The 26,226-nt window shown below is 41.9% G+C and overlaps 1 protein-coding gene across 1 annotated transcript in view; it reads right to left on the bottom strand.

Annotated features, from left to right (window-relative positions):
• Positions 1 to 16,399: 16,399 nt before the first annotated feature.
• LOC147903261 (BTB/POZ domain-containing protein At1g30440-like) overlaps positions 16,400 to 26,226 on the bottom strand; it is a 41,603-nt gene continuing 31,776 nt past the window's right edge. The window contains exon 4 of the mRNA XM_087373024.1: positions 16,400 to 17,105. Within this exon, the coding sequence (XP_087229150.1) occupies positions 16,533 to 17,105 (573 nt within the window). The 3' untranslated portion in view covers positions 16,400 to 16,532. The remainder of the gene's footprint in view (positions 17,106 to 26,226) is intronic.

Here is a 26,226-nt window from a genome sequence, read left to right as displayed (position 1 = left end):
CAAGTGTAAAGCCAAGCAAATATGCACACTTGTTGAAGACGTCACCAATTAAGAAGAGCCCAAACAAGCCACTCCATAAAGCTTTTGAAGCCATTGTAAAAATTTCCCTCTCCCTCTCCTTCTTCTCTCTCTCTCTCTCTCTCTCTCTCTCTCTCTCTCTCTCTAGAAGGGGTCATGGCCCAAACACTATTATTATTACATTCTAGTAAGGAGACCCATATCAAGCGGGTAGTACATATGGACTACAATTTTAATATAACAACGCAGATCAAAGTTTTGGCCAAGGTCAAAGATAAGGAGGTGCAAAGTGAGCATATTGTAGATGCTGAGCCCATTTTGCTAGATGGTCTTCCAATTGCTATAGCTATAATAGAAATTTTGTTGGGTATTCTAGGTAAGGAGGATATGCCTATCCACTCTAGGGTTTATTGATAGCCACCAGTAGGAGATAAGGTGTTTACTGCACCCTCCATGCACAATGACATTTCAGAACCCATCCACTGATTATCCCTATCTATGACAAGGCCATCTGAGACTTCAACCATTTTGTGAAGGAGCGTGCTAAATGGCAGCACAACATATTCAAAGCCGAGTGCAGGTTGATTATCGCACAAGTTTGGCAAATACCTAAGCCTACCATAGCCATGTTATCCACTTAGTATGGCAAGCTTTTATGGGAGCTTGAGCACCTAATCAATAGTAGTCATGTAGCAGAAGCATGGTCCATGCTCACTAACATATGTGACCTGTGTAAGAAACCAAGGATTGAATGGTAAGAGCATGTCAACTAGTTGCAGTGGTACTGCACCAATTTTGAAACATGCGGCATCGACTTCCCATCTGAGGACCCAGTTGCTAAATCTTAGTCCCTAGATTGGCTGGCCGAACCCGAGTGATCGCTGGTAGACATCTCTAATGTTTATCCTTGGTACCAAGGGGGCGCCATTTTGAAACAACGTGTTCCCCTCATTGATCACCAACTACCAATCAAGCCAAGCCTTCTTAACCATTCATACACCCACAATCATCCAATCAATGAAGGTGTTGCTGACCTGCGAGCATCCGCCTTCGAGTAATGACTAGTCCCAACGAGTCCATGAGGACACGGGCAAGGATAGCTGAGGCGATATGGTGAGGCCAACTAGTACATGGTCACCGAGCATCAAACACGAATAATTGGAGTGCATTGCCTTGCAATAATGAGAGCAGATGATTCTGGAGTATCCACTTATAGGCGAGTATCAGCGAGCACACCGAGTGCGTGCTAAAATGGAAGGCAGTTCTTAGGTGGAGAAAAACTTATAACATGCAAAGGAGAAAAAGAGAGAGCAATGTGCCGAGTTCTCTTTTTTTGACCTGAGTTGATAGATTAGGGAGTGTTCATTGCAAGCCGAGGTGGCTTGATTGTTCACAGTGGTTCTGATTCAATGAAAGAGAAATGGTCTCTCTTCTTGGTTTTGCTTGTTGTGTACTTCACTAAGTGTTAAGTGTGGATAATAACTCAGTGTTCTCCCATCATCACACAATTCTTTCCTGTTAGCTAGCCCCGAGGGTTAATTATTGGTAACTGTTCTGCACATGGGCACCCCTACCTTAGGATTGTAAGAGTGAGCATCTTCATAAAGCAAGCACCAAGTTGGAAACTAACCCAAGCATTCTGAGTTAGCAGGGTGAGTGAATACGTACTCAACAAGGAGCTCACGTTCCAAGGGCATAGTTCGGCCTCCTTAGTCAATTTAGGGGTTTTTTCAAATAATGCATTTTATCAAGTCCCTCATATAGATCAAGCATTTGGAAGCACTCACCCACTACCTCCTCCAAAATTTGATAGTATAGAATGGCCAATTCCTAATCCAGTAGAATTTAGGATGAGGATGAGGAAAGACATTCAAGCATCCATGAAATTGTCTTTTGGTTATAAGTCTACTAGTTTGAGTTGGCTCATGCCCTCTTTGGTGTTTGTCCATTGCTTCAAATTGGTCTTCATTCATAGAAGAAAGATGATGTGGATTTGTAAACAAATGGCACAACAATTCTTTGATAATCTCCTCTATATCAGCTGGGATACTAAGGAAGGTATTCAAAAGGGAGATCACACTAGTCACCAAGTACCAAGTCTGGCATGGGAGTTGTTACATGAGGTATGCATATAGGCATTCGAACAATAATGACAATACTTGGATTGCATTGGATTGTTTTGCAGAAGAGACAATAGAGGTATAGATTTATATGCCACATGTTGCTATCAAGTGTCTTGAAGTTACAAATAGTTAGTCCTTGAAGCACATTCGAGAGTACCTTGCTATAATGTTTGATGACTTCATTTGATTGAGATGTGCAGCAAGAGATTCACCTTGTTCAAGTTCCATTCAAAATACTATATGAGGAGGCTAATATTAGAACTTTGGCTTTCTTTAATTCTTCCCAGGCCTCAAAGGATGTGTCTTTTCCATCAATATGATGGACCAATTCGTCACTTAATCCTAAAGCAACAATTCCAAGTGCCTTCTCGTCTTTCCCTATCCATATTTCTATGCTTCTTGTGTGGTTGATTTCTTCTGCTTGCCATTTGCAATGTTCTAAAGCCCCTTCCTCATGAGAGTGAACTTTATACCTTGTTCTGCGAAGTGTAAAATTTGTCCAATTTTGTTGAATTGGCCATAGGCGAAGGTCTTATTGTAATACGGCAAAATCTAACCCTTTATAAGATATTCTCCTTTTCTGGGTGCAACAAATTGATGCAAAAACCTCAGTGATGAGTGGTTAAGAAAGTGCCCCACTTAAAAATTGCAAAGATATTTACCAATGGAAAGAAGGGGGATGGTTCCTCCCTTCAGGCTCCTTTTCTTTGCAGTCAGGCTCAGACTTGGGCTTTTTCAACTCAAGCTCCTTGTCTTTTGCAAAATTTCCCCAAATGGCAAAATAAGTTATAGCATCTACTTTCTCGTTGTATATATAGCTATAGCAGGTAGGCACATTTGATCTATCCATGACCTAGGAAATGGCAAATGACATTCTTTACATAGTGACCTTGCATGCACAAACACCCCAAAGCAAAAAACATGCATAGGGTGGTAGCACGTAGGCCATTGGATCATGTAGTCATCTATGATGGGGGTATGGCAGAACATGCATTTCGGACCCTGATGCATAATAGGATAGGCATCCAATTTAACTATTGCGGCCGTCAATACCATAGTTTGCCTCTTTACATGAAGAAGTTGCTTCTTGATTCCTTCCTCCCTGATCCGAAGGCTGCGTATGTTCTCCATCTCCTCCACTCTTTGCTCACTCCATGTAACAATTTCATCTGGTTCCCTTAACATCTCTTGAAGCTGCTTAAATTGCTCAATAGCATCAACATGGGCCATTTCCAAGACTTTCACTCTAATTTGGAAATCTCAATCGTTGGAAAATTCCATGTGAAATTACTATCTACATTTGGATCAAATATGTGGACATTTTGATATTTTTTTCTCAAGAAAAATGTCAATATTTTGATCCATCTAATTTTACTCATGTGTTCTATATGTTTTAATAGTACCTTTGTTTAATTTTTAATAACTTGGACTTTATAAAAGGTGGGACTTTATAAGGTGCAATACGTTTGTTATGCTCTTCTCACTTACTATTTTTCCTCACATCCTCACACTGCTCATGGCCACCCCACACCTTGCCTTCCACTACTTCATAGCTACTATTCCCTATGTGAATAGGGAGGATGAACTCTACAATTTTTTAAATCACCATCTCAATGTAGAGTAGACCATCCTAAAGCACCACCACATTTTTAATGATGTGATCCAATTCATGCAAGAAACCATCCGGCCATACACTGTTTGAATTGGCATTGAGGGAGGTGCATGCGTGCCTTGTGGCATGATGTTTGAGTGTCGCTCTGCAAAGATCCATCATTCAAACATAGGATGAAGAGGTTTTGCAAATATGTGTATGATTTTTTTTTTTTGCAATTCTTAGACATAGAGTTACAAGGGCTCTATTTGCGAGACTATGGCAAACAATACTTGTTGTGATAGATGGCCTATTGTCTCTTGTTTTACTGGAGATCGGGGTCTCCTATATTACACAATTTATGCAAGGCACACCAACACTCTTATTAGTTAAAGAAGCTCCTAATGTCAAAGAGATCATGGATGTCAACCTGAAGGAAAGGTTGACCATCCAAATGTACAAAGAATCGGTTCAACAACAACGACCACATCGGAGCTAGGGGTGGAAGGCCATAAAAGGGATGAAGAGAAGGTAGGGCCATTGATTGTTGTAGAGATGGTTGTGTCCAAGGCTTGAAAAGGGAGGAAGAGAGGGTAGAGCCATCGACAAGATTGGAGATGGTTGTCTATCAATAGCAACCACCACAAAACTAGACAATGCTTGGGAAATTGAAGAGGTATTAACCACCACTGATGTTGAGGATCAAGAATAAGGGGAGCTTGTATTGGATGAATTCATCTTGCAGTCTCTGCCTATTATTGTCCTCGATGATGAAGAATATACTTTATTTTGGAATATATACAAATTTTGACAGGGTTCCGTGAAGATGAGGCACTGCCCACATTGTATTGTGGGGAATCAAGCATTGACCTAGGCATTGTAGATGAAGGACAAACATGTAGCATAGATCTAGAAAAGATGCCATCTTTGGAGGGTGCAATCTATGTAACTTGAGAAGAGATGATGCATGTAGAACAAATCTTTGTCATGGAAGAAGAATATCTACAAGCCCAAGCTGTAGTGGTGGATAAAAGGTAAGTTTCAAACAAAATTGAGGGGAATAATATGGATAGTCTTGTTTGTTTGGTAGACCTTTGACAGTTGATCAGACCAAGAGTTCCATCGACCTTCATAGGAAAGGTCTTGAGGAAGCAGATGCAGAACTACTAGTACGTATAAAGAGGTGTATGTTTTTAGTTTTTCAATTTGAATTCATAGTTAAAAATGTTCTAACCAATATGTTTTTTTGGATTTCTCAGGCTACAATTGAGGTTGAAACTACATCGGGCTTTTTGAAAGGCACACAATTATGTGCATGCATGCCAAGTTTGCACCCCATGGAAAAGATGAAGTAATAAAGTGTACGGATCTATCTAAATACATCCTTTGCATCATTATCTCATGTACAAAAAACAATTTTGGTGCATTGAGTATAGCCCTCTGATGTTTTGGGCAAAAGCTCTCTTGAAGAATCTTGGCATTTGTAGGAGTTGGTGCAGTAATTGACGTGTTGAATGCTCCACTACTCACTCAAAGCTTGCAATTCAAATGATCTTACTAGCTCAAAGATGGGTTCCAATTCAAATAGGCTAGAAGGAAAAAAAAAAGAAGGCTAGGATTGAATCTACTTGATATACTTGTATGGATACAATTGTATACTGCAGTATACATTTGAGTACATGTGTGTTACAAATAATTTAAAATTTTATAGAGTTGTATACCTTCATCTTTGTGAATACAAAATCTTTCTTTGCTACATTGTTTGCATTCTTGAAAATATCAATCTTCCTTTCTCATTCTATAAAATTTAACATTTTAGATAGTTGTGATGTTAATTCATGTGATGGTTTGATGTTGTAAAAGGCTCAACATAGCAATGATTGCCTAACCATGAAAAAGGATGACAATTAGAAAAGCACCCATCTAAACATCATACAGACAAAATGACCACCACTTGCAAGTAAATATGGAGTAGACTAACTTTCAACTAGAACATATACAAAATGCTGCTAGAAATACCCTTGCAATGGCGTTTGTAATGTCAATGGCCCTTGGAAATCCTAATGGAACCAAGTGGAATCCCAAATGTTAGGGGGGGGTGGAATGGGTGGACTGGCATGCCCATGGGCCCAATGGGAACTTCTGTTTTCCTTGACCTCTTGGATTCCACTTGGTCATCACAAGAGCCATTAATAGGGACATTATAAGTGCCTCACACCAAGGACCCTGTCTAGCCCTTGGGCATGCCAATCCGCCCCTTTTTCTCCCTCCCTTTAGGGTTGCAGTCGGTCACAAAAGGTATACACTACAAATTACAAGAGTGTTCCAGTGGCCATTTATATCTTAACTTTAAAAATATATATCTTGATTGAGAAAATTTGTATAAAAGATTGGATAGAAATCGTTTCAATTGCTTTTGATAGATCTTTAACAAAAACAATTTTCGTTGCTTTCAAAAATTTGGTATTATCATTCATAATACATAGTGTATATACAACTCAAGATTTTTGGTATTATCAAAAATTTGGTATTATCATTCATAATAGATAGTGCATATACAACTCAAGATTTCTCAACGATGGATCACCTTTGACTCGAATAGAAAGAGCTATATCCTTGTCCATAATGCTCATCCTCTTTGCATGTATACAACACAAATTTGCATCTTCCATAATAGTGATCAATCGCACTTTTGTAGCCTCTTGCAATGCCACCAAGGAAACAATTTGGATTCTTGCATCATCCATGTACTCATGCAAATTCTCATTCACCACATGGGAAAAAGGAGCTCTTGACATAAGCAATTCGACACTCTTTTGATACCCCTTGATTTCTAAGAGTGCCCTCCTCCCTAGTTTCATTCGATAATTTCTTCTACAATTGCCACTTGTGCCACCACCAAAACCACCACCACCACTACCAAGGCGACCGCCTCACTCTTTCTTTCTCTTGTTCTTCCTTTCACTTTGACTTGATCATGTGGGGTGCTAGCTTGGACCTACTATGGACTACTGACTTGGACTTGCTTGTGGGGCTTAATCAAGAGTCGCTTTCCTCCCACCACAAGCATCCCATGGAGAATGCCATTGACATGTGATGGCCATGGATGTTGCCGTGCCTGGGGTTTGAGGTTCTTCATTTGCTCACTCTTTGCATGTGTTTTCTTTCTTGTTCCTATTTCCATTGCTCCATTTCTTCATCATCCTCCTACCCCACAATCCCTTTCGCTCAAAAGAAAATCTAATTTCTTATCTAAAGTTTCCAATATATTATCGCAGTTTTCTTGTGATTTGACCTCTATGTCCTTACCCTTTTTCTTACTTTTACTACTCTGTAGTGTGTTCTTCTAGTTGCTGCCTTCTCCTATGGATCTCTCCTTTTATCTATTTGCATGTCCTCCTAGTCTCCTTGATGGTTTGTTTATTCCTTTCCATGGAAGTATGACGAAGGGCAAGAGGTGGATGACTATGAAATCAACAGTGAGATTAGCGATGTTTCATTGATATACCTATCACTCTTTTTGTTGATAACACTATGCATGGAATAATAGCAATAAAAATATCTATGCTATCAAATTTTTACCAATTTGTATATGAATTTTGGGGAAATAAATTTATCTATCACTAACATGTGATGATAAAGTTGCAAAACGGATGGCATGTATTGGGTTGTGCAATTCTAGCACATGAGAAGCATGAACTGATTATCATTTGAATAACATGTGTAGGTCCGTGTCTTGTAATGGTATAGGACTTGGTGTGTGTTTAATTCACTATGGGGCCCACCACCATGCCAAATCTTGTCCTATACACGTGCACCCTTTTATTATGTCCCTTTCGGCATGCAACGTGACATTTGGGGGTCTACCAATGAGGGTATCGCATGGGAAAGTGGGGCATTGCTGGTCAAAACGAGGCCAAAAATGGTAGGATTACACATTATGATGGGAAAATGATTCATGCTAGGTCTTTTTGCATTTGGAGTAGCGCAATACCTTTTTTAGGATGCACGTGCTTCTTTTTATTGCTCACATCAATCATGAATTTTAAAGGAATTTTCACTAAGGTAAGGCCATTTCCAATTCTCCATGTCTTGTAATGGGACAAGAATTGGTGTGTCTCTGGGTCACTATGGGTCTAAACAGCATGCCAAATCTCATCTCGTAAATATACTTGCACATGCATCTTTTTATTATGCCCCCTTGGGCATGTAGTGTGACATGTGGGGGGTCTACCAATGTTGGTATTGCATAGGGAAGTGGGGCATTGGTGATCAAAAGTCAGACCAAAATCTGTAGCCCTAAAAATCATGATGGTAAAATTATTCATGCGAGGTTTTTTTGCATTTGAAGTAGCTCAAGACCCTCTTCTGGTGTGTCCATGATTTTTTTAACCACACGAGCACTGATGGATTTTTGGTAGGGTAAGAAAAAATCGAAGACTCCATGTCTTGTAATGGGACAATATTTGGTGTAACTCTAGGACAAAATGAGAGAAAACATTGTGCCAAATCTTGAGGCATAAAGAGATTCTTCACATGCACTTTTCAAGGAAAATCCTGCAAGCATGCACTAAGACATGTGTAGGTTGATAACATTGAAATATGCATTCCCAACCATGCAAATGATCCCCGATGGGTATGATGCTTTGCATAGTCCTTAAACCTACTTAGTTTCAAGTTTGTGCAAAGTATCATACCCATCGAATCCATGCACAGAGGCCAAAAGCACACCGATCCATATTTTTCAACACGCATGCATGATGCGTGGTTGAAAACAAGGAAATATGCATTCTCAACCATGCAAATGAAACCTGATGGCAATCATACCTTGGATAGGACTTAAACCTACTCATTTTAAGTTTGAAGCAAAGTATCATACCCATGTTTTTCAATCGTGAAAATTCTCAACGATTTCAATTCATAAGACCTTTGCAAATTCTCATCAAAGAAAATCAATACCATTCAATAATTGTAGAAGCACAATCTTCTTAGCCAATTTGAAAGAATTTAATCATTTTAACTTCAACAACAACCTTTAGAACAAATGACAAAGCAATCAAGCTTTGAGACAATAGACTTGATTATTCTAATTGACCACAGTTGTGTTATCACATGCCATAGTTAATATACATCATTTCATTTCATTGATGATAATACAGATGAATTTTTGAACTTCTATCCATCATCAGCTTCAGCCAAAGGCAGTGATCAACATGATGCAAAGAGAATTCACATGATATCACACTTTTTAAGCACTTGACAACATGATCTGACATAAGTTCATGCAAATTATATCAATCTTCAAGTCTTTCCATATGTCAAGACATCTTTCCTTGAGCTGTTCCATTGGATCCTACTAGAGATACAAGATGCAATCTAGGACACTCAATGTCAAGACATCTCTTTGATTGGATCCTACTAGAGATCACGATCCAGTCAATGAAAAGTTATCCAAATATGTAACATTGTAGCAAAGCTAGCTTCAAACTATGAGAATTCACATATCAAGTCTTTACTAATCCACTATTTCAAGGTGATCCAAATCTAGAAGCCAATCATGGCACCTTTTCATCCTATTATCAAATATTTTCATCGGGTCATACCAATTTACCTTTAAGCTGTGGAAATTTATGTCACTTTATGTGTAGAATATCAATGTAATTTGCAACAAATGGACATTAGTTTTCATCATCAAGATACACCTCTTGTAGTGGATTTTACATCAACCAAAGTATGCCACAAATCAAACTTTAACTACATGTTTAAAGACCTCTCTTTAGTCCATTATCTCAAAAGTTGTGTAGTTTCATTCACAACACATCAAACATCAGCAATCTACAATAGTCTCTTTAACACATCCAAATCTTTTCAAGTTTGTACATTAAATTTTGCAACTCATTTTCTTTATCAAGTGCTTGCTCTTTATGGACAATTCATTAGATAGTGTATACTATTTCTATGTTAACACCCTTATGTGAGATCAAATCACATGAATGTTATGTGACATTAACTCGATCAAGTCAAGAGATTTTTCATGGATGTAGTTCCAAATGTAGTTCCATATTTAAGTCTCAAAGACATTCAAACTCAATTCATAAGAAGTCAACCAAATCGTCTGAATCTAGTGCAGATATTTGATCCAAGGATGACACCAATTTATGGCTGAAATTCCACTTAAGTCCAAATGTATTTCCATCTTTAAGTCTCAAAGACATTCAAAATCAATTCATAAGAAGTCAACCAAATCGTCTTAATCTAGTGCAGATATTTGATCCAAGGATGACACCAATTTATGACTGAAAGTCCACTTACATAGTGTTTCAATTTGAACCATTCTCAACTTTATCAATTGTCATACACAATAACTCTTGCGTTATTTCATGCATATTTCATCAACAAATGAGAAGGACGATCAATTGCTGACATCTTCATCAAAAGACCAATTTTCCTTCACATCAACATGGTTTCACAACAAATCACAACTTAAGAGAGGGAAGTCACTTAAAAGTATACTATCGATATGATTTTTTCCACAACACTCGAGCTACACTCTATGCATCAATTTTGAGGGTTCTCTTTTATTGCCATAATGCAATAGAAAATACCAAAATATCTTTTGTAAAGGGACCTTTGCTTACACAATGCAATTTAAGAATGGGTGTTGAGAATGGTGTAACTTGCATCATAGAGATAGGGTTCATGAAGCAAGTCCCAAACCTAACCCTAAAAGGTGAACTTGTGAGGAACTTGTATATATTCAAGTTTTCCTTGTAATGCAGTTAGTCATCTTGTGTGTGCACTCCTCTCTCTCTCTCTCTCTCTCTCTCTCTCTCTCTCTCCCATCTTCTGATCTAACAATGTAAAAGAGAAAAAAAGTAAGATTAGATTAGTTTCTATTAATGTACATAAAAAATACTAATGATATTCCAAACGATGGATCAATTGATATACCTCAACCAAATGAGGAGATCTACACAAGTTCAGCAACTTAATAATAAATATATAGTTTCCACAACTAATATATACTTCATGCCTAGTTATGTGCTCTCTTGGAGAGTTAATTAAAAATATATAGTTTCCACAAGTAATATATACTTTAGGATTATGTATATGCGCTCTTTGAGAGTTCATGCATAAAATAGTAACAAAATACCCCAAAAAATAAATAAAAGTGGAGGAGTCATCACAGAGGAGGAAGAAAGGAAGGAAGAAAGAAAAAACGATCTATTGTCTGCAGAATAACTCACAGGTCTATGAGAAAAAGTACAAATACCAAAAGGTGACTTACTACATCTGGATAGCCTCCAGAGCCATAGATGCCTCTAGAAGTGGGTGCCTCTCCTCTAGAAGTGGATGCCTCCTAGATATGTGGAAGTTTGGTGGACTATTGGGAGGACCTTATTAGGGATTTGGTGTATCTCCATCTAAAGGATGGTATCCTTTCCTTTGAAAGTTTGAGAAAACTTGCATAATGAGGACCATTGGTCTTGATGGTCATACCACTATTTGCATACATGCACGTACGTATCTTCCTTGATGAAATACTTCTAGAATGATAGCTGAGTTATGTTAAAGACGTTCTCATAACTCTCTAATTTGTTCATTCTGATACTCAACTAAGGAGATGGCCATCTCCTCAAAATCCAAACTCTTTGTAGATGAGTGCTCGGTTTCCATTTTCCATGATGAACCATCATCTACTAATCTTCTAGGCTGCCTCGGCCCGATACCATCATTTCAACCTCTTCTCACACTTGTTGCTCCTGTTGGATAGTTGCTTCGAGTCGAGGGAGTGCACAAGGCTAGCTCCTCCCGAATTATTACTATAGGGCATAGCTAAATTCTAATACTATCATAATGTGGCCTTTGTCACATCATTTTAAGATTGAGAGTCTTTGGGTTTGGACTTTGAAGTCCTTAATCAATGCTTTCCCATTTTGATAAATTGCCCATTTGCCTACCTTGCGTGCTTCCTTTTACTTTGGTGAGTTCACTGTTTCTTTGTTTGAGTTGGGTCGGAGTGAGGTCCTTAGATATCCAAATCTTTGTACCCTTTAGCTTCTATATTTATCAGAGGAGCTGCCTTCCCTCTTAAGTAGACCTATTCTTGTGTGCCATTTTGACTGATATTGCATATATCATTTTTGTCCCACTCAACTCAAGGTACTTCCTTCTTAAGACATATGATTATGTCTTTTCATCATCATTAAGGTAGCCATCTTTTAATCCCCCAATGCACTAGATTGTCTTATTTTGTGCTCTAGTTTCCTACTTTCTAAATTCCATGTAGAGATCCACTCTATTGACTTTCTTGCTAGAATCAACAACCATTCAATGGCTTGATTGAGCTCACTTGATTGGTGATCATATCCCTAACTATGGAGACAAGTGTCAATGCCAATGGAGATGCATTGCATTTTTGTATGACCTTTGCAATAATTTCCTGCTTTCCCTTACTCTCCATGTCTTGCACTTTCCTCCCAAGGGCTGCAAGCTGAAGTTTGAGATCTTTGATTTCTTATTGTAGATAATATATTTGCTCCTACGGGTGTGAGATGATCCTTTGCTTGGGGAGTGGGTGTAAGACTTTTCTTGCTTGATCGATGAACTGTGGTGGCGCCGCAAGACAACTAACTCTGCCCACGACAAGCGCTGGCGACCAACTGACTGAGCCGAAGGCCAAGAGCTAAGTTGAAGGTGACGAGCTAAGTATGATGATCTACAAATGAAGGGAACTATATGGGAGGGAGCCGATATGCAAAGAGTATTTCAACGATGATAGAGGGAACCACTGGGAGTCAGATAGAGGGACCTAGACAGGCCGCAGGGGGGAAGAGAAGATTGTAATGATAACAAAGATAGTCAAACTTGACCATATGCAATTGATCATTTTTTCCACCGTTCAAAATGTTTAGCATGTTAACATTCGAAGGAATTCATATGTACTACAAAGTACAAGTGAATTTTTTGTTGTTGTCCTTCTGCAAAGAGGATACGGTATGAAGACCAAGAATTAGCATAGCTCATAGACCACACCCACTAAGAGAGTCTCAATGGGGGGGAAGAAAAGTTTGTAATGATAGCAAAGATAGTCAAACTTGACCATATGCAATTGATCATTTTCTCCACCATTCAAAATGTTTGGCATGTTAACATATGAAGAAATTCACATGTACTAGAAGGTAAAAATGAAAACTTTTGTGTCGTACTTATGCAAAGAGGATACAGTATGAAGACAAAGAATTAACATAGCTCATTGACCACACCCACTAAGAGAGTCTTAATTACTTTAAATTTTGATCAAGAAAAGGAAGAGAAAAAGCCTAGGTAAGTACTCAATGTTAAGCAAACTTGAATGAACCCAAAATAATCCAAAACGAGTCATCCAAGAAAACCATAAAGTTTCCCATAAATGGATATTCTAACCTATCCATATGTCCCTTTACTCATCAATTAATTAGTTATGTCCATAATAATGGCTTATGTTCAAAAAATTCACTTTTTTGCAAGAAAAGGACTTCAAAATTGTATTAAAATGGAAAATAAGAAAAATACAAATGTAAAATGAAAATTCAACTACCTTCTTGTACAAAGACATGAGCATCAAGTCCCAAATACAACCCATGGTTCTGAAAGCTTCATGTCTCTGCCCAAAAAACTGAATTGCCTTCTCAATCTCCACTATAACCTCATCGACATGCATCCTTCCAATTTGGGTCCTTTTAAAAACCTCTTTGTTCCTAAAATTCTAGATCTGCAAAATCACAAGGCCTCTTATCACCTGCCAAGTTCAGACATAAGATCATTCAATGTCCCGTAACAATGCCATCTTCCATTTTTAGTTTGATATAACATGAATACTAGATAGCTCGCTTGCTATTTCCCTCCAAAGATCACGAGTTGTCATGCATTCCCACAATAAATGCATATGGGTTTCCTTAAACCTATTGCGCAATGGGCATAAGGGGGTTACTTTTGAATTCCACTTGGAAATCCTAGCCCTTACAGGGAGCTTTTCCACTAGAACTCTCCACAATAGAAGTTTTAGTGTGAAGAAAGGAGTTGCCTTCCAAATTCTCTGCAACCTCATACTCCACACACCAACATTTCAAGTGGGGCATGAACTTTCCATTGCTCCCTTGCCACTCTCGGCACTATCAATGGATTTTCCTCCTTGAAATCCTTTAGGTTCACCTTGGATAGTGGCTTACACAAACCCTCTAAAGCTGATAGTTTCTTTGAAGATGTGGCTAGTCAGCCACTCATCCTTTAATCTACTCAAGACATTAATTAATTAGTTTTGGTGCATGGAGGCTTAATTTATTTATTTATGCTTTAATTAAGCTATGTTTCTCTATGGCTTAATATGGATTAATTAACCTATATTTCTCCATGGCTTAATTTATTTTATGCATAGACTATGTCCAAGGGGGGCTTCCACAAATGCTCAAGAAAAGATTCGAACCCAAAACCTTATTTTTCCCATGCGTGAGCCCTACCACTAAGCCATAAATGCTCCCTCATCCCGCCCCCCCTCCCCCTTTGAGATGTCCTTTCGCCTTTAATGCGTGGTCCCTTCCCCCTCCCCAATCTCACATCCCTCCTCCTTTCATTATTCCTTAATTTATTTGTCCCCCTTTATACCTTAGTTTAATCATGGCCTTGCCCTCTTCCTTTCTCCACGACTGATTAATAGGGATTTCCCATTCTTCATATGATGGGACACCTATTCAAGACAACTCTCAAAAAAATCAATTAATTAGTTATGCTCCCCTCAATCCTTTACCTAAACTTATGCGCTACGCCATCTCTCTCTCTCTCTCTCTCTCTCTCTCTCTCTCTCTCTCTCCATCCTCGCCTCTACCTACTCGTCCCCTCTTCCGTCTCTCTCTCTCCCCCTCTCCCTACCCTACTCAGCCTAGCCCCTCCTCTCTCTCTCTCTCTCTCTCTCTCTCTCTCTCCCCCCCCCCTCTGCCTCAACTCCGTCTCTCCCCCACCTTCGTTCTTAACTTCCCCCCTTTCTGAAGCCACGTCAGCATTCCCCCAATTCCATTTCGTACCCCTCTACCTTAGCCGCTCCTCCTCCTTGCTCTCTTCCCTTCGCCTCAACACTTTGACCTCTCCATTGCGCCACCCACCCCCACCCATGGTTAGCTCCTCCACCATTCACCTCTGCTCCCCTCTCCATTGTACTCTCTGCATTCTCTAAAATCCCCTTCACACACTTCCCATTCCCTCCCCCTTTCTCCCTTCGCTCAATGCCATCTCTACCTTGGCCCTATGCGATTCTAAATCAGGTCTACAAATTCCCGAAAGCACAATTGCAAATAGAGGCTTTATTACCTAACAATATGTTCCTAGCTCAACATCTCACGTAAATGTAAGGAGGGGGTGAGAGAGCAAGGAGGTAAGTGACAAAGTCAAGGACGAAGAGAGTGCAAGGAGGGAAAGGCAAGAGAAGATATGAGAGTGAGGTAGGGAAAGGCGAGAGAGGAAGCATTGGTAGTCTCAACAAATGGCTCAAGCGAAGAGCGGGCAAGCAACTCACGAGCGATTTTATGAGGGGGAAAGGTGAAACCCTCCCTTTCCTAGCTATCAAAGGCTTGGGGAGAGGGCTTACAAGCTGAAGTGTAAATTCAAAAAAAGGAGGGAGAGGGGGGGGGGGGTGGTTTAATTGGACAGGAGGGCTTTAAAAAACAAATGGCACATAGATGGTTCAGATTCAGACAATATGGTGTGATCCTACTCAACTTTAAATAACAATTCCACTTAGTCCCCCCCGCCTCACCCCCATCTCCCGCCCTCTTCCTCCCCCTCACCTACCACACCCTAACCACCATCTTTCTCACCCTTCCACCCCACGGCCATCTCCATCTCCCCCCCTCCCTCTCCCCCTTCCTCACCTGTCGACCCCTTAGCCTACCATCTTTTACTCCGCTGTCCCATTCCAACCCTCTAAACCTACCATCTCCTACCCCCCCCCCCGCCCCCTTTTCCCCCCTCCCACATCCGCACTCTTTCTTTCTCATGACTATCTCCCCCCTCTCAGTGCCTTATCTTGCCAATGCCTTCCCCTCACCATCAACTCCCCCTCCCAATACCTCCTCCCTCCCACTCAACCCCCTCCCCCCGACTCACCAATGAACCCCTCTTCCTCCCCCTCCTTGATCCCTCCCCCCACTCACTAGTCAACCCCTCTTCCTCCCCCTCCCTGATGCCTCCCTCACTCTCTTCCTCCCCCTCCGCCTAGCCTCTCCCTTCCCTCACCACCTCTCTCTCCCTTTCCCTTCCTTGCACCCTCCCTACGATGTCCCACCCCGTCCCCTCAACAAACCCCCCAATCCTCCTATCCCCCTACTTGAAGCCTCCAATCCCCCAACCCTCCCCTCTCAACCACCTCGCTTCCCCAAGCGATTGCCTCTCATTAGTTAATTTAGTCTAGTTTGTTTTGTTTACAAGAGTTTACATTAGTTTCTTTAAGTAATGTTAGTCTATGTTTAGTTTTGTTTAGAAGCTAAGTGCCAAGTGCACTTAGCTTAACATGAATTAATGTGAAATTTTCAAGTTGCTCATCAAAGTTTTGAAGCTCAAGTTAAAGATTTCAGAAGTAAGATGAGCCATTATGAGCCAATATGTCCCCATATGCATTGTAGAAGGTGCGAATAAATTAACCACTGGCAGATCAAATTAATTTAATTACAAATAAAGTACAAATGATAGCTGCTTTTGGGAATACAACTCATTTATTTCACAATCTAAGACACCGCCTGCTTTGTGAGATCTCTGAAAATTTGGAAACTTCAAAAAAATCCTGGGGCATGGGAGGTGCTCCCGTGGTGTCTTAAAAACCTTGCCCTAGGCGACCCTATAGGTGCAGGACCTGCCGAAGTCTGACTTGGGACAATGCCTTCTTTGGAGCAACAAATCTGAGACCTGAACCTGCTGCCAAAACTCCTTGGAACTGACCACCAAGTGCCTCTAACCTTTCCCAGTTTTTCTATCTCCTGTTTCATGCTGGAGCACTCTCTCTCCAGTTCATTAACTCGAAGCCTCATGTTGTCCATATCTACCTTGAGCACGTGATTTTCACGGACAGCATTTGCCCACCCCTCTCCCCGCAAGGCTGCCGCTGGGAATGTGCCGTCAGTATGGTGCCGCAAAGGGTGGGAGTTGTCAACATTGTCAGTCATCAAGAAACAGCTAGCTATTGCACTGCGAAGCTGGAGCTGCTCAAAGAAAAGAACTTGAACTACAACCCTGAGGGGCAAGCGTTCATTTTGAGCAGCATGGGTGCAAGCTTCCAATGAAAGCTTTTGACAGTCCATTGATCTGCAGAGTTGTGCTCGCTCTTGATCGGTCAACCACGGATGTGCCTGAAATTGAAAAATGCATATTCCAGTTTGTGACGCAAACAGCTTGCTTGAAGAAAATCAACCACAATTTAAAGTCTTTTCCTCCCCAATTTTCAGAGCTTCCAACATGTAATGCATACCATATTTTCACCAACTCAATTGTATACCTGTTATGCATGTGCATGCGAATACGAATGCATACATATGTGTTTACACGTGCGTGTCTTATATAATTTGACCAATAAAGTTGATGTTTGAAAGCAAGGTACATAACCTTGTTGAAGATGCTTTTAGAATTCTTTTAGAATTCTACAAGACAAAATTATGCTGAAAAGTCACATTTATTCATTACTCAATTTTGTCCAATCTCAACCATAACATGCTTTCAGATTTGATACTGTGAACGATTTACTATTTTATGTGGACAGCTGATAACTCATTGTGCACAGCACATGCTTGCAGACAAAAGATGAAGACCTCTTAGTGTTAATTATTCAAATATTCTACGAAGTTCAGGATAATCAATCTTGCATTGACCACACTATCTTTCTTTCTTCTTTTTTTCAAAGAAAGGAACCTTCTATTAATGCTTGAAAGATTTCATACAAGACAACAGCCCCAAAGGTGCTGAGTATGAAAAAACCAGAAAAGGCTGAAAGAAAAACCAGCCTGTTCCAGAGAAGCCCAGGTCACTGCCTAGGGGATCTCAGGAACTGGGGCTAACAGCCAAGTGGGGGGACTATACAGCCAGCGAATCAATCGCGGAGTCAAAATGTAGTTAACACCTGCAGGCCAAGCCTTGCAGAAACGAGCACGCCTCTCAATAGTCACCCTAGAGCCTGGAGTCCCACGCTCCCAGGTGGACCGTAGAGTGTAAATGATATCCTGCCAAATGGCAACCAAGGTAGCTGAGGGTGGAACCGGGTGCCCTCCCATCACAAGACTGCAGCGAGCCACCCAAATGTTCCAAGCCGTGATGCTGGCTACCACCTCCCAAACACTGTCTTCCCTAGGGGAAGGAGGAGCTAGGGCGTCAGGGGGGGCTACCTTGTGGAGTGCAATCCTCTGAATGCTCTGAGTTATGCGCAATAATTGTCTTTCATGTACCATGCTCTCTACCTCCCTCTATCAAAGGCTGGAAGCCATAGGTTAGTAGATATGCATCAATTAGGTTAAGGAAACATGACTGCATAGCTTGTGAGGAGAAAGTTGGGTGAGAACACAGAGCCTGGAAAAAAAGAAAGAGATGGAAATGACCAATAGGAGTCATAGCAAATCCAACTCCTCATCTCAATCATAGTCAAGACTCCCCTCCTCCCTTAGTAAACCTTCTGCATTTGGCTTCATGCTTGCATAAATTCGAGTATGATTTTAAGGTTAAAGAATTTCTTTCATCGAAGAAGATACTTTTGAAATCTATCATGAGCGAGGGGGATTCTGTAAGGAGACCAGAATCTCTGCAGGAAGCAGTTATTAAACTGGTCCTAACTAAGAAAAACGTATTTACAACTCAAAAGACCTCTGCCAAATGAAATCAGTTCCATGTAGTCATTCTACATAGGAATCTGCAATACCATATACCCACCATGTGTCTCCTATTTACCTTCCTCTAGAATGGGAGGAATGATTGCCTTGCGAGGGGTTCTCGTGATTAGAGCAACGGGTGTTTTTCTTGGGTAGGGAACCTTGGAATGCTAATCGGGCTGGCTTCTCCTCTATATCTTACTAGAGATGTGAGTCAAGAATAATTGCTCTTGTTTGGCTTACCTTGTCACAAGGTTTGTGCACTGGCGAAGGTGAATACCAGTCCTTCCATGACTAACTCAAGATTCATAATACAATGACACACAAAGGGCGATAGAATGTAGATAAAGGGTAGCGGACAGATTGGAGAAAGAGGGGATTGAGTAGAGGAAGGGAGAGAAAGAGAGAGAAAGGAAGAGAAGGGGTTGGGGAGAGGAAAAGGTGGAAAAGGGAGGGAGGGAGACACAGAGAGAGAAAGAGTAGGCTGCAACTAGGTAGATAGATTAGATGTCACATCAAAAGTACATTGCCATTAGGAAAAAAGGGTGCTCATTTTGGGGCCTTTTAGAAGAGAGAGAAAATAGGCTCTCAACCAATCAGGAGTGGGCCAACGTAACGTTGAAAATTCAACAAAAGAAGATGAAAATAAGAAAAAGTAATAGTACTATATGTTCGTAAAAGCATGTCACATTAATGAGGTGATCTAATTTGAATCTTTTAAAAATTTATTTTCTGTGCAGAATTTGGTGATTCTGACACCGCAGACGCGTCCGGAACGGCCCAAAACCCCAGAAACGGCACTGGAAACGCTGGAATCGGACATCCGGAGGCCTGGAAACGGCCAAAAAAGGCCAAAAAGTGGGATTTGCAGCAAAACGCGATCTGGCACCTTTGGAAATTTCCAAAGGTGCCAGATCGCGTTTTGCTGCAAATCCCACTTTTTGGCCTTTTTTGGCCGTTTCCGGGCCTCCGGATGTCCGATTCCAGCATTTCCAGTGCCGTTTCTGGGGTTTTGGGCCGTTCCGGACGCGTCTGCGGTGTCAGAATCACCAAATTCTGCACAGAAAAGTGTTGCTCTTATATGAACATTGAATGTAAAGCATGTGAAAGAATATATTTATTCCTTTTCACACTGACATTTCTCACGCAAGTATCCATATTTTCTTGCTTTTATAGAGAGAGAAAAGAGAAAATAGTGAATTTCTTACAGGGCCCCAAAATGAGCTCCCTTTTTTCCTAATGAATGAGGGGAGGGTACTTATATAGTACCTCCTTATCCCCTTTGACCTTTCCATCTTCCAAACACCCCTAAGTACTAATAATCCTAACCCCCACTAACTTAACCACCTTGGCCTTCATTACAACCATCCCCGCTCAATATAATTTTGTCCTCAGAATTGCAAGTGATGGTTAAACCCCAAAACTCCCTGCTGTAGAATAAACATGCTCCAACATGCAGGCCACCTGGGCCAAAAGGAAAAGTCCTAGTTCTTTGCCATAGATGTTGTGGCACCTCCTGGGTCATGCAAGCGTTGATCCCACCTAGCATGCTCATCACAAGCTGCTCCACAATCACATAGCCATTGATTGTCTCCACGGAGTCTACTTTGCACATCTCTTTATGCCTTGCTGTCCCTTTTTGCCTACATTGGGAGCATTCATTGCTTTTCCATATATCCACTGTATCTCTGGCTCTATTGTTGTCATGTGCATGGATCGTATCTTACGTGTGCTTAGGCACACAGAACTAGCTTTGATAGCTTGGGGAGGCTAGGGGCTAGGCAGGCGATTCTCGAGTTGTGTTGCAATGGCAATGGACAAGTTAGGGTTCCTATTGTTTTTAGTGGCACTGGGCTAGAGCCTATATAAGGGGCCTGGGGGTTCACTTTTCATTCACGCAAGTCAAAGTATGTCTAGCTCTTCCTTGCTGGTATGGATCCTGGATCGTGTTGCGGACGCACACCTGCTTTCTAGCATAGCCCGGATTCTCAGTGCAGTCCTGAGGCCCTATGGGCGACTTTTGGTGGTATGGGATGCCAGAAGGTTGTGGACCGGTCAGATGTAGAAGTTTGTGCAAGCAGCCTAGTTGGTGGCTCGGGTGATGCTGCATTCTACGGGTCCTAGACCCGTGAGCATCATGGTTGGGTGGTGAGCATGCATGCGCCTCTCTTTGTGGTTCTATGATCGATTGTTTGTGCTTGTCTATAGGTCCGGCTTCCTAGGAGCAATCGTGGTCGTGTCAGTTGGTATCAAAGCCACTCCTAGATGGCGAATTTTTGAAGGAGATAGTGATTCCTGTTTGGATCTTCCTGGTAGGTGTGAATTTCTTTTTTTGCACTGCTTGGCTAGAAAATGCTCAGTTTTTGTCACCAGGTAGGGAAGGAGTGATCTCCATGTGTGGGAAGATGTCCTGGTTGGATTGGTGTCTGTTAGGATGGGAGATTTGTCAAATCGTTGGAGAGAAAGAGGCAAAATTGAGGAAAGATGGCATGTGTGTTTTGTGATGTCGTTTCTACCTGGTAGGAGATGCGTTTTGAGTGGGAGAACAAGCTCAAGGTAGAGTTTTCAGTTGGAAAGCTTAGGGATGCACTAGCATGCAGGCATTGACCCTGAGAGATAGGGAAAAGTCTCTGTCAGATTGAGGAGAGATGGCAAAAAGCCTTGCTTTTTTGCCAAGGAAACCCTAAAAGCAAGCAACCAAATTTGGAGGCCCTGTTTTTTTAAACGTTAGGGCATCCAATTAGAACAAAAAACCCCACGAATCCTACTTTACCTGGACCGCACTTTGTTGGTTGGCATTCATCTCCAGTTTCGTTGGTTCCTAGGCAGCTCTAGAGCTTCAGTCCAAGCTTGCGATTCCCTCTCTACCTCCTGACATCCCACCACTCCCAACTCATCATCCTCTCTCCCTTTCATTTTCATCTGCTTGGTTTGTCTCGGCTCCTTTCCGTTTGCACTCATCCCCAGTTTAGCCGTGGTTCCTACGCAGCTCTAAAGCTTGAGTCCAAGCTTGCGATTCCCTCTCTGCCTCCTGCCATCCCACTTATTCCCTACTCACCATCTCGCACAGTCTTCAAGGCTCGTGTGCATGTGTGGAGCTCTCCATCGTCAAACTCAAGGTCTCTGAGCTGCTGCTGCATATTCGCCTTCAACAGAGTCATTTTTTAGCTGTTTTGAGGCTTCCAGCACTTCTATATTAGCCGTTCTTTACTGTGGTGACCTGCTGGAGCATTTCGGTGTGCTTTGGACAGCTGCCCTATACATTTCGAGGCCTGGCTTTGCATTTGGAATACCTCCACACCTGCTGCAGCACGTCAAACAGTGCTAACATCATTTCGGAGTGCCTTGCGGTGCCGACTTCCACTTCAGAGATCTACTGTTGTGTTTTGGTACAACCACACATCTGCTGAAACACTTCGGTGTACTTTGGAGTTATTTTGCTGACCTGCTTTACAAATTTCGAGGCATATCTTTGCTGCTCTCAGATTCGGTTTGGAGCATCTCTAGGCATTTATATATGTTCTTTTGCACACAAGGAGATTGCTGGCCCTTCATCTTAGCTTGCTGCCCGCCTTCAGAAAGTCCTCTTCAATCATGACTTCTTTGTCTTCAAGTTCTATCCTCGTGGAGAAGTTTAATGGGGAAGGTTTTCCCACATGGCAAACCAAAATGCAGCTTCTCCTTATGCGTGAAGGAGTTTGGGATGTGGTTGAGGATGACCAAGTTGAGTTACTTGATCAACAACACCAAAAGATTGGAAGCAGCTGAATGCTAAGGCCATTGCCCTCATTGGTCTTTGCTTAGCTGACTCTCTCATCCATCATGTGGATTTCAAGTCAACAGCTAAGGAGATTTGGAGTCGCCTCGAAACCTTCTTTGGTAATAAAATCACCAACTCTAAAGTCTTTTTGAAGCTCAAATTTTATTATCTGAAAATGGAAGAGAGTGATGAGTTGAGTGTTCATCTAGCCCGGTTTCAATCTCTTGTTCAACAACTCCCAAGTTTGAAGAGCGTCCCTAATGATGAAGATAAGATGGCCGTCCTTATGAAGAGTATGCATGGCATTTCTCGCTTTGAACACTCTTGAGATCCTTCGTCTTGCCACGACCACGTTTGATATGGTGGCCCTCCTCATTGAGAAGGATCGTCGCAATAAGGAAGCCGCTCTTGCCTCTCCTATTGATCATGCATTTGCTTCCACAAGCAAATGGAAGACCAACAAGAACATTATTTGCAAGAGAAAAGGATACATTGAAGCACATTGCTTCAAGAAGAAAGCACAGGAACAAGAGAAGCATGTGTCGGATCTTCGATCGTGTCATGACGCACCTAGTGTGATAATAGAAGCACGGGGTTGCTACAACCCTTGGGCATTCCTTTTAATAAGTGGGAAAGTATTTCCATAGATTTTATTACAGGATTGCCATAAACTCGCAAGGGTCATAATTCCATATGGGTTCTCCTGGATCGCTTGACAAATGGCTAGATTTCTACCTACTAGATCCACGATCACAGCGACTCAGTTGGCTCAATAGCTCGTTGACCAATTATTTCATCTGTATGGGTTGATGGCTGACATAATCAGTGATAGGGACTCTAAGTTGACAAGTGAATTCTGGACACTCGTTTTTTACAAGTTGGATACCACTCTTAGTTTAAGTTCCTCCGTACATGCCCAGTCTGGCGGCTGGACAAAAGTTGTAAACCAACTTGTGGAGGATATGCTTCGGGCAGGTTTGCCAAGGAGTCTATTAGAAGTGCACAAGACCAAGACATATTTTATTCTAGTAAACATCGTTCACCTAGAGAGTTCTCTATTGGAATGATGGTATACTTGCATATTCCCAAGGAGTCCAAGAGTCTCAGCACTCAACAGGTCAGAAAATTATATTCAAGGTTATCCAAAGAATTGGCCAAGTTGCATATGAACTGGATTTGCCTCCTAATGTAAAGATTCATCCAAATTTTCATGTCAGTAGATTGAAAGAAGTACTGGGCGCAGAGATCAAGTAGTTACTCCTCAGGAACTTATAGAGGTTGAAGATTTAATCTTTATAACGCACGAGCTTGAGAGTATTCTTGGATTTTGCAAACGTCAAGTTTGAAATAGGATGATCACAGAATACAAGATTAAGTGGAAGGATCGTGTCGAGGAGGACTCTACATGGGAGTGTTTCCGGACTTTCTTTTGAACTCAAGAGTGAGTTCTTAGAGGAAGGGGAGTATGTCATGTGCATGGATCGTATCTGACGTGTGCTTAGGCGCACAAGACTAGCTTTGATAGCTTGGGGAGGCTAGGGGCTAGGCAGGCGATTCTCGGGTTGGGTTCAAGGGCAACGGACGAGTTAGAGTTTCTGCTATTTCTAGCGGCATTGGGCTAGAGCCTATGTAAGGGAGGCCTACAGGTCTAGCTCTTTCTTGCTGGTCTGGATCCTGGATCGTGTTGCGGACGCACACCTGCTTTGTAGCGTAGCCCAAATTTCCAAAGCAATCCTGAGGCCCTATGGGTGCCTTCTGGTGGTATGGGACGCCAGGAGATTGTGGACTAGTTGGATATAGATGTTCGTGCCAACAACCCTGCCTGTGACTTGGGGGGATGCTCGAATTCTATGGGTCCTAGATCTATGAGCATCATGGTTGGGTGGTGAGCATGCTTGCGCCTGTCTTTGTGGTTCTATAATCGGTTGTTTGTGCTTCCGGATTCCCAGGAGTGATTGTGGTCGTGTCATTTGTCTTGGCCCAAATGCAACAAACTGAAAATCATCTTCACTATAGATACTCTTTTCAGGCTCAAACAGTTCTAGAAGTTCTTGTGCTTCCTCGACATTCCAGGGATCTTTAGTCCTCACATGTACGGCCTTCAACCGCCGGGCTGTACCGCTGTAATTTCCTTCTAAGTTATTACAAGTAACCTTGGTGGGCTCAGGATTCAAACCTGAGTGGAGCTCAATGAGAATTTGGTTTTGGAGGCAGTTGGGAGCAGTTCTAGAGCTTCCAGACAAGGATCAGTTAGTTGAGATATATGCGGAACAGCCACAAGGTTCTCACTAAACTAGTTCCAAAGATGTAAGGTTGCAGATGTGGCTGGAGAATGATCCGGTTCTCCAAGTTATACTTATCAGACAGTCTCTATATGCATTTTGCATGACGATCCATCCAAGTTGGGATGAATATTGTAAGCCACTTCTATAACTATTCTGCTCAAATATTGGCGTCGGATTTCGTCTCTGCTTTTGCATTATAGTCAAATTGTAGGTGTTCTTTGTAATGAAGGCCAAAAGCTAGGTCAAAGGGGATAAGCAGGTACTATATAAGTACCCTCCCCTCATTGCAATGTACTTTTGATGTAACATCTAATCCTATCAACTCTCCCTCCTCCTCCCTTCTACTTGCAGCCTCTCTCTCTCTCTCTCTCTCTCTCTCTCTCTCTCCAACCCCTTCTCTTCCCCTACCCCTTTTCTACATTGATATCAGAGCCCTTTCCCTGGACTTTGTACCTTGCTCCTCTGCTTAACGCTTCCCATGTCTAGCCAAAGCTATGAAAGGGCTTCTCGTTAGTGCAAATGTAACATCTGTGCTAGTTCTCTTGGGTTTGATTGTGCTCATCGTGGCGGCTAGGAGGAAGAAGACTTTGAGAAAGTTTTTCTCAAACTCGAGCTCTACCACTCCATAGCTGTTGATTTGGCACCCTGCTCCATCGTTCTCGATAGGTGAGAGTATCATTGTAAGCCATGCAACTCCCACATCTTCGAATCCTTGGAAATGGCCTTGACTAAGACTAGTAGAAGCTGCCGAACGGCGCTATAGCTCATGGTGCTTGGACCCACGAGGGCCATAGCTAGAAGAACCAGTTTTGATGCAACGATTGGCACACCATTGGACGAGCAATGAGCCAAAGTGAAATTCTCCTCCTGTCGCCGCCGTTCCCCTTTCTAAAGTTTCGCTCCACAAGGGCAAAATAGAGCAAACCATCTCTAATCCCGCAGATGATGCTGCCTAGGCACCTATCACTGTGGTCGCGTAGGGCTGCCTGCGTCTTTCTCCGCCCAATGCCGCTGCCCTCTACATAAGATATTAGGTTGGATTAACCAGCATTAGTTTTGTTAGCTTGGATTGGGTTCGTTAGAGTTAGGTTATTTAGCAAGCTTGGGTTATGTTTAGTTAGTTTGGATTAGGTTAGGTCAAGCTAACTAGGGTTATGTAACGTAGCGATTAGGTAAGGTTACACTAACGGAGTGTCTCAACTATCTTACAAGTCCTAGGTTAGTGGTGTTCTAACTCTCCTAGGAAACTTCCCCAATTCCATCCCTCTAACGATGTTAATTAGCCCTACTATTCCAACAAGATCTCCTCAAATGTGCGCACATGCAACGGGCCTCTATTTACGAGGAGGTCTCTAAGCGGCTGACTAGGCCCATCGATGTGGTCGACCCGAGCTGGCTGGCTGACCCCACATAAGGATGCCCTTTTATGGAGCCCTTTGGACCGTGCAGTAGCTGACTGGTTGCCTGCTGCTACACCGACCTGGATAGACTACTACCCAACCTGCACGTCATCGACCTGCCACGTGGCTGCTGACATCATCGTTGACGTGGAGCCTCCTTGTTGACGTCATCG

This window comes from Dipteris shenzhenensis, chromosome 3, assembly GCF_047967505.1.
Source record: "Dipteris shenzhenensis isolate YYH24624 ecotype China chromosome 3, Dip_SZ_1.0, whole genome shotgun sequence".
NCBI classification, from domain to species: domain Eukaryota; kingdom Viridiplantae; phylum Streptophyta; class Polypodiopsida; order Gleicheniales; family Dipteridaceae; genus Dipteris; species Dipteris shenzhenensis.
The sequence above is the reverse complement of the archived record's forward strand: the minus strand, read 5'-3'. Positions and strand labels throughout refer to the sequence as shown.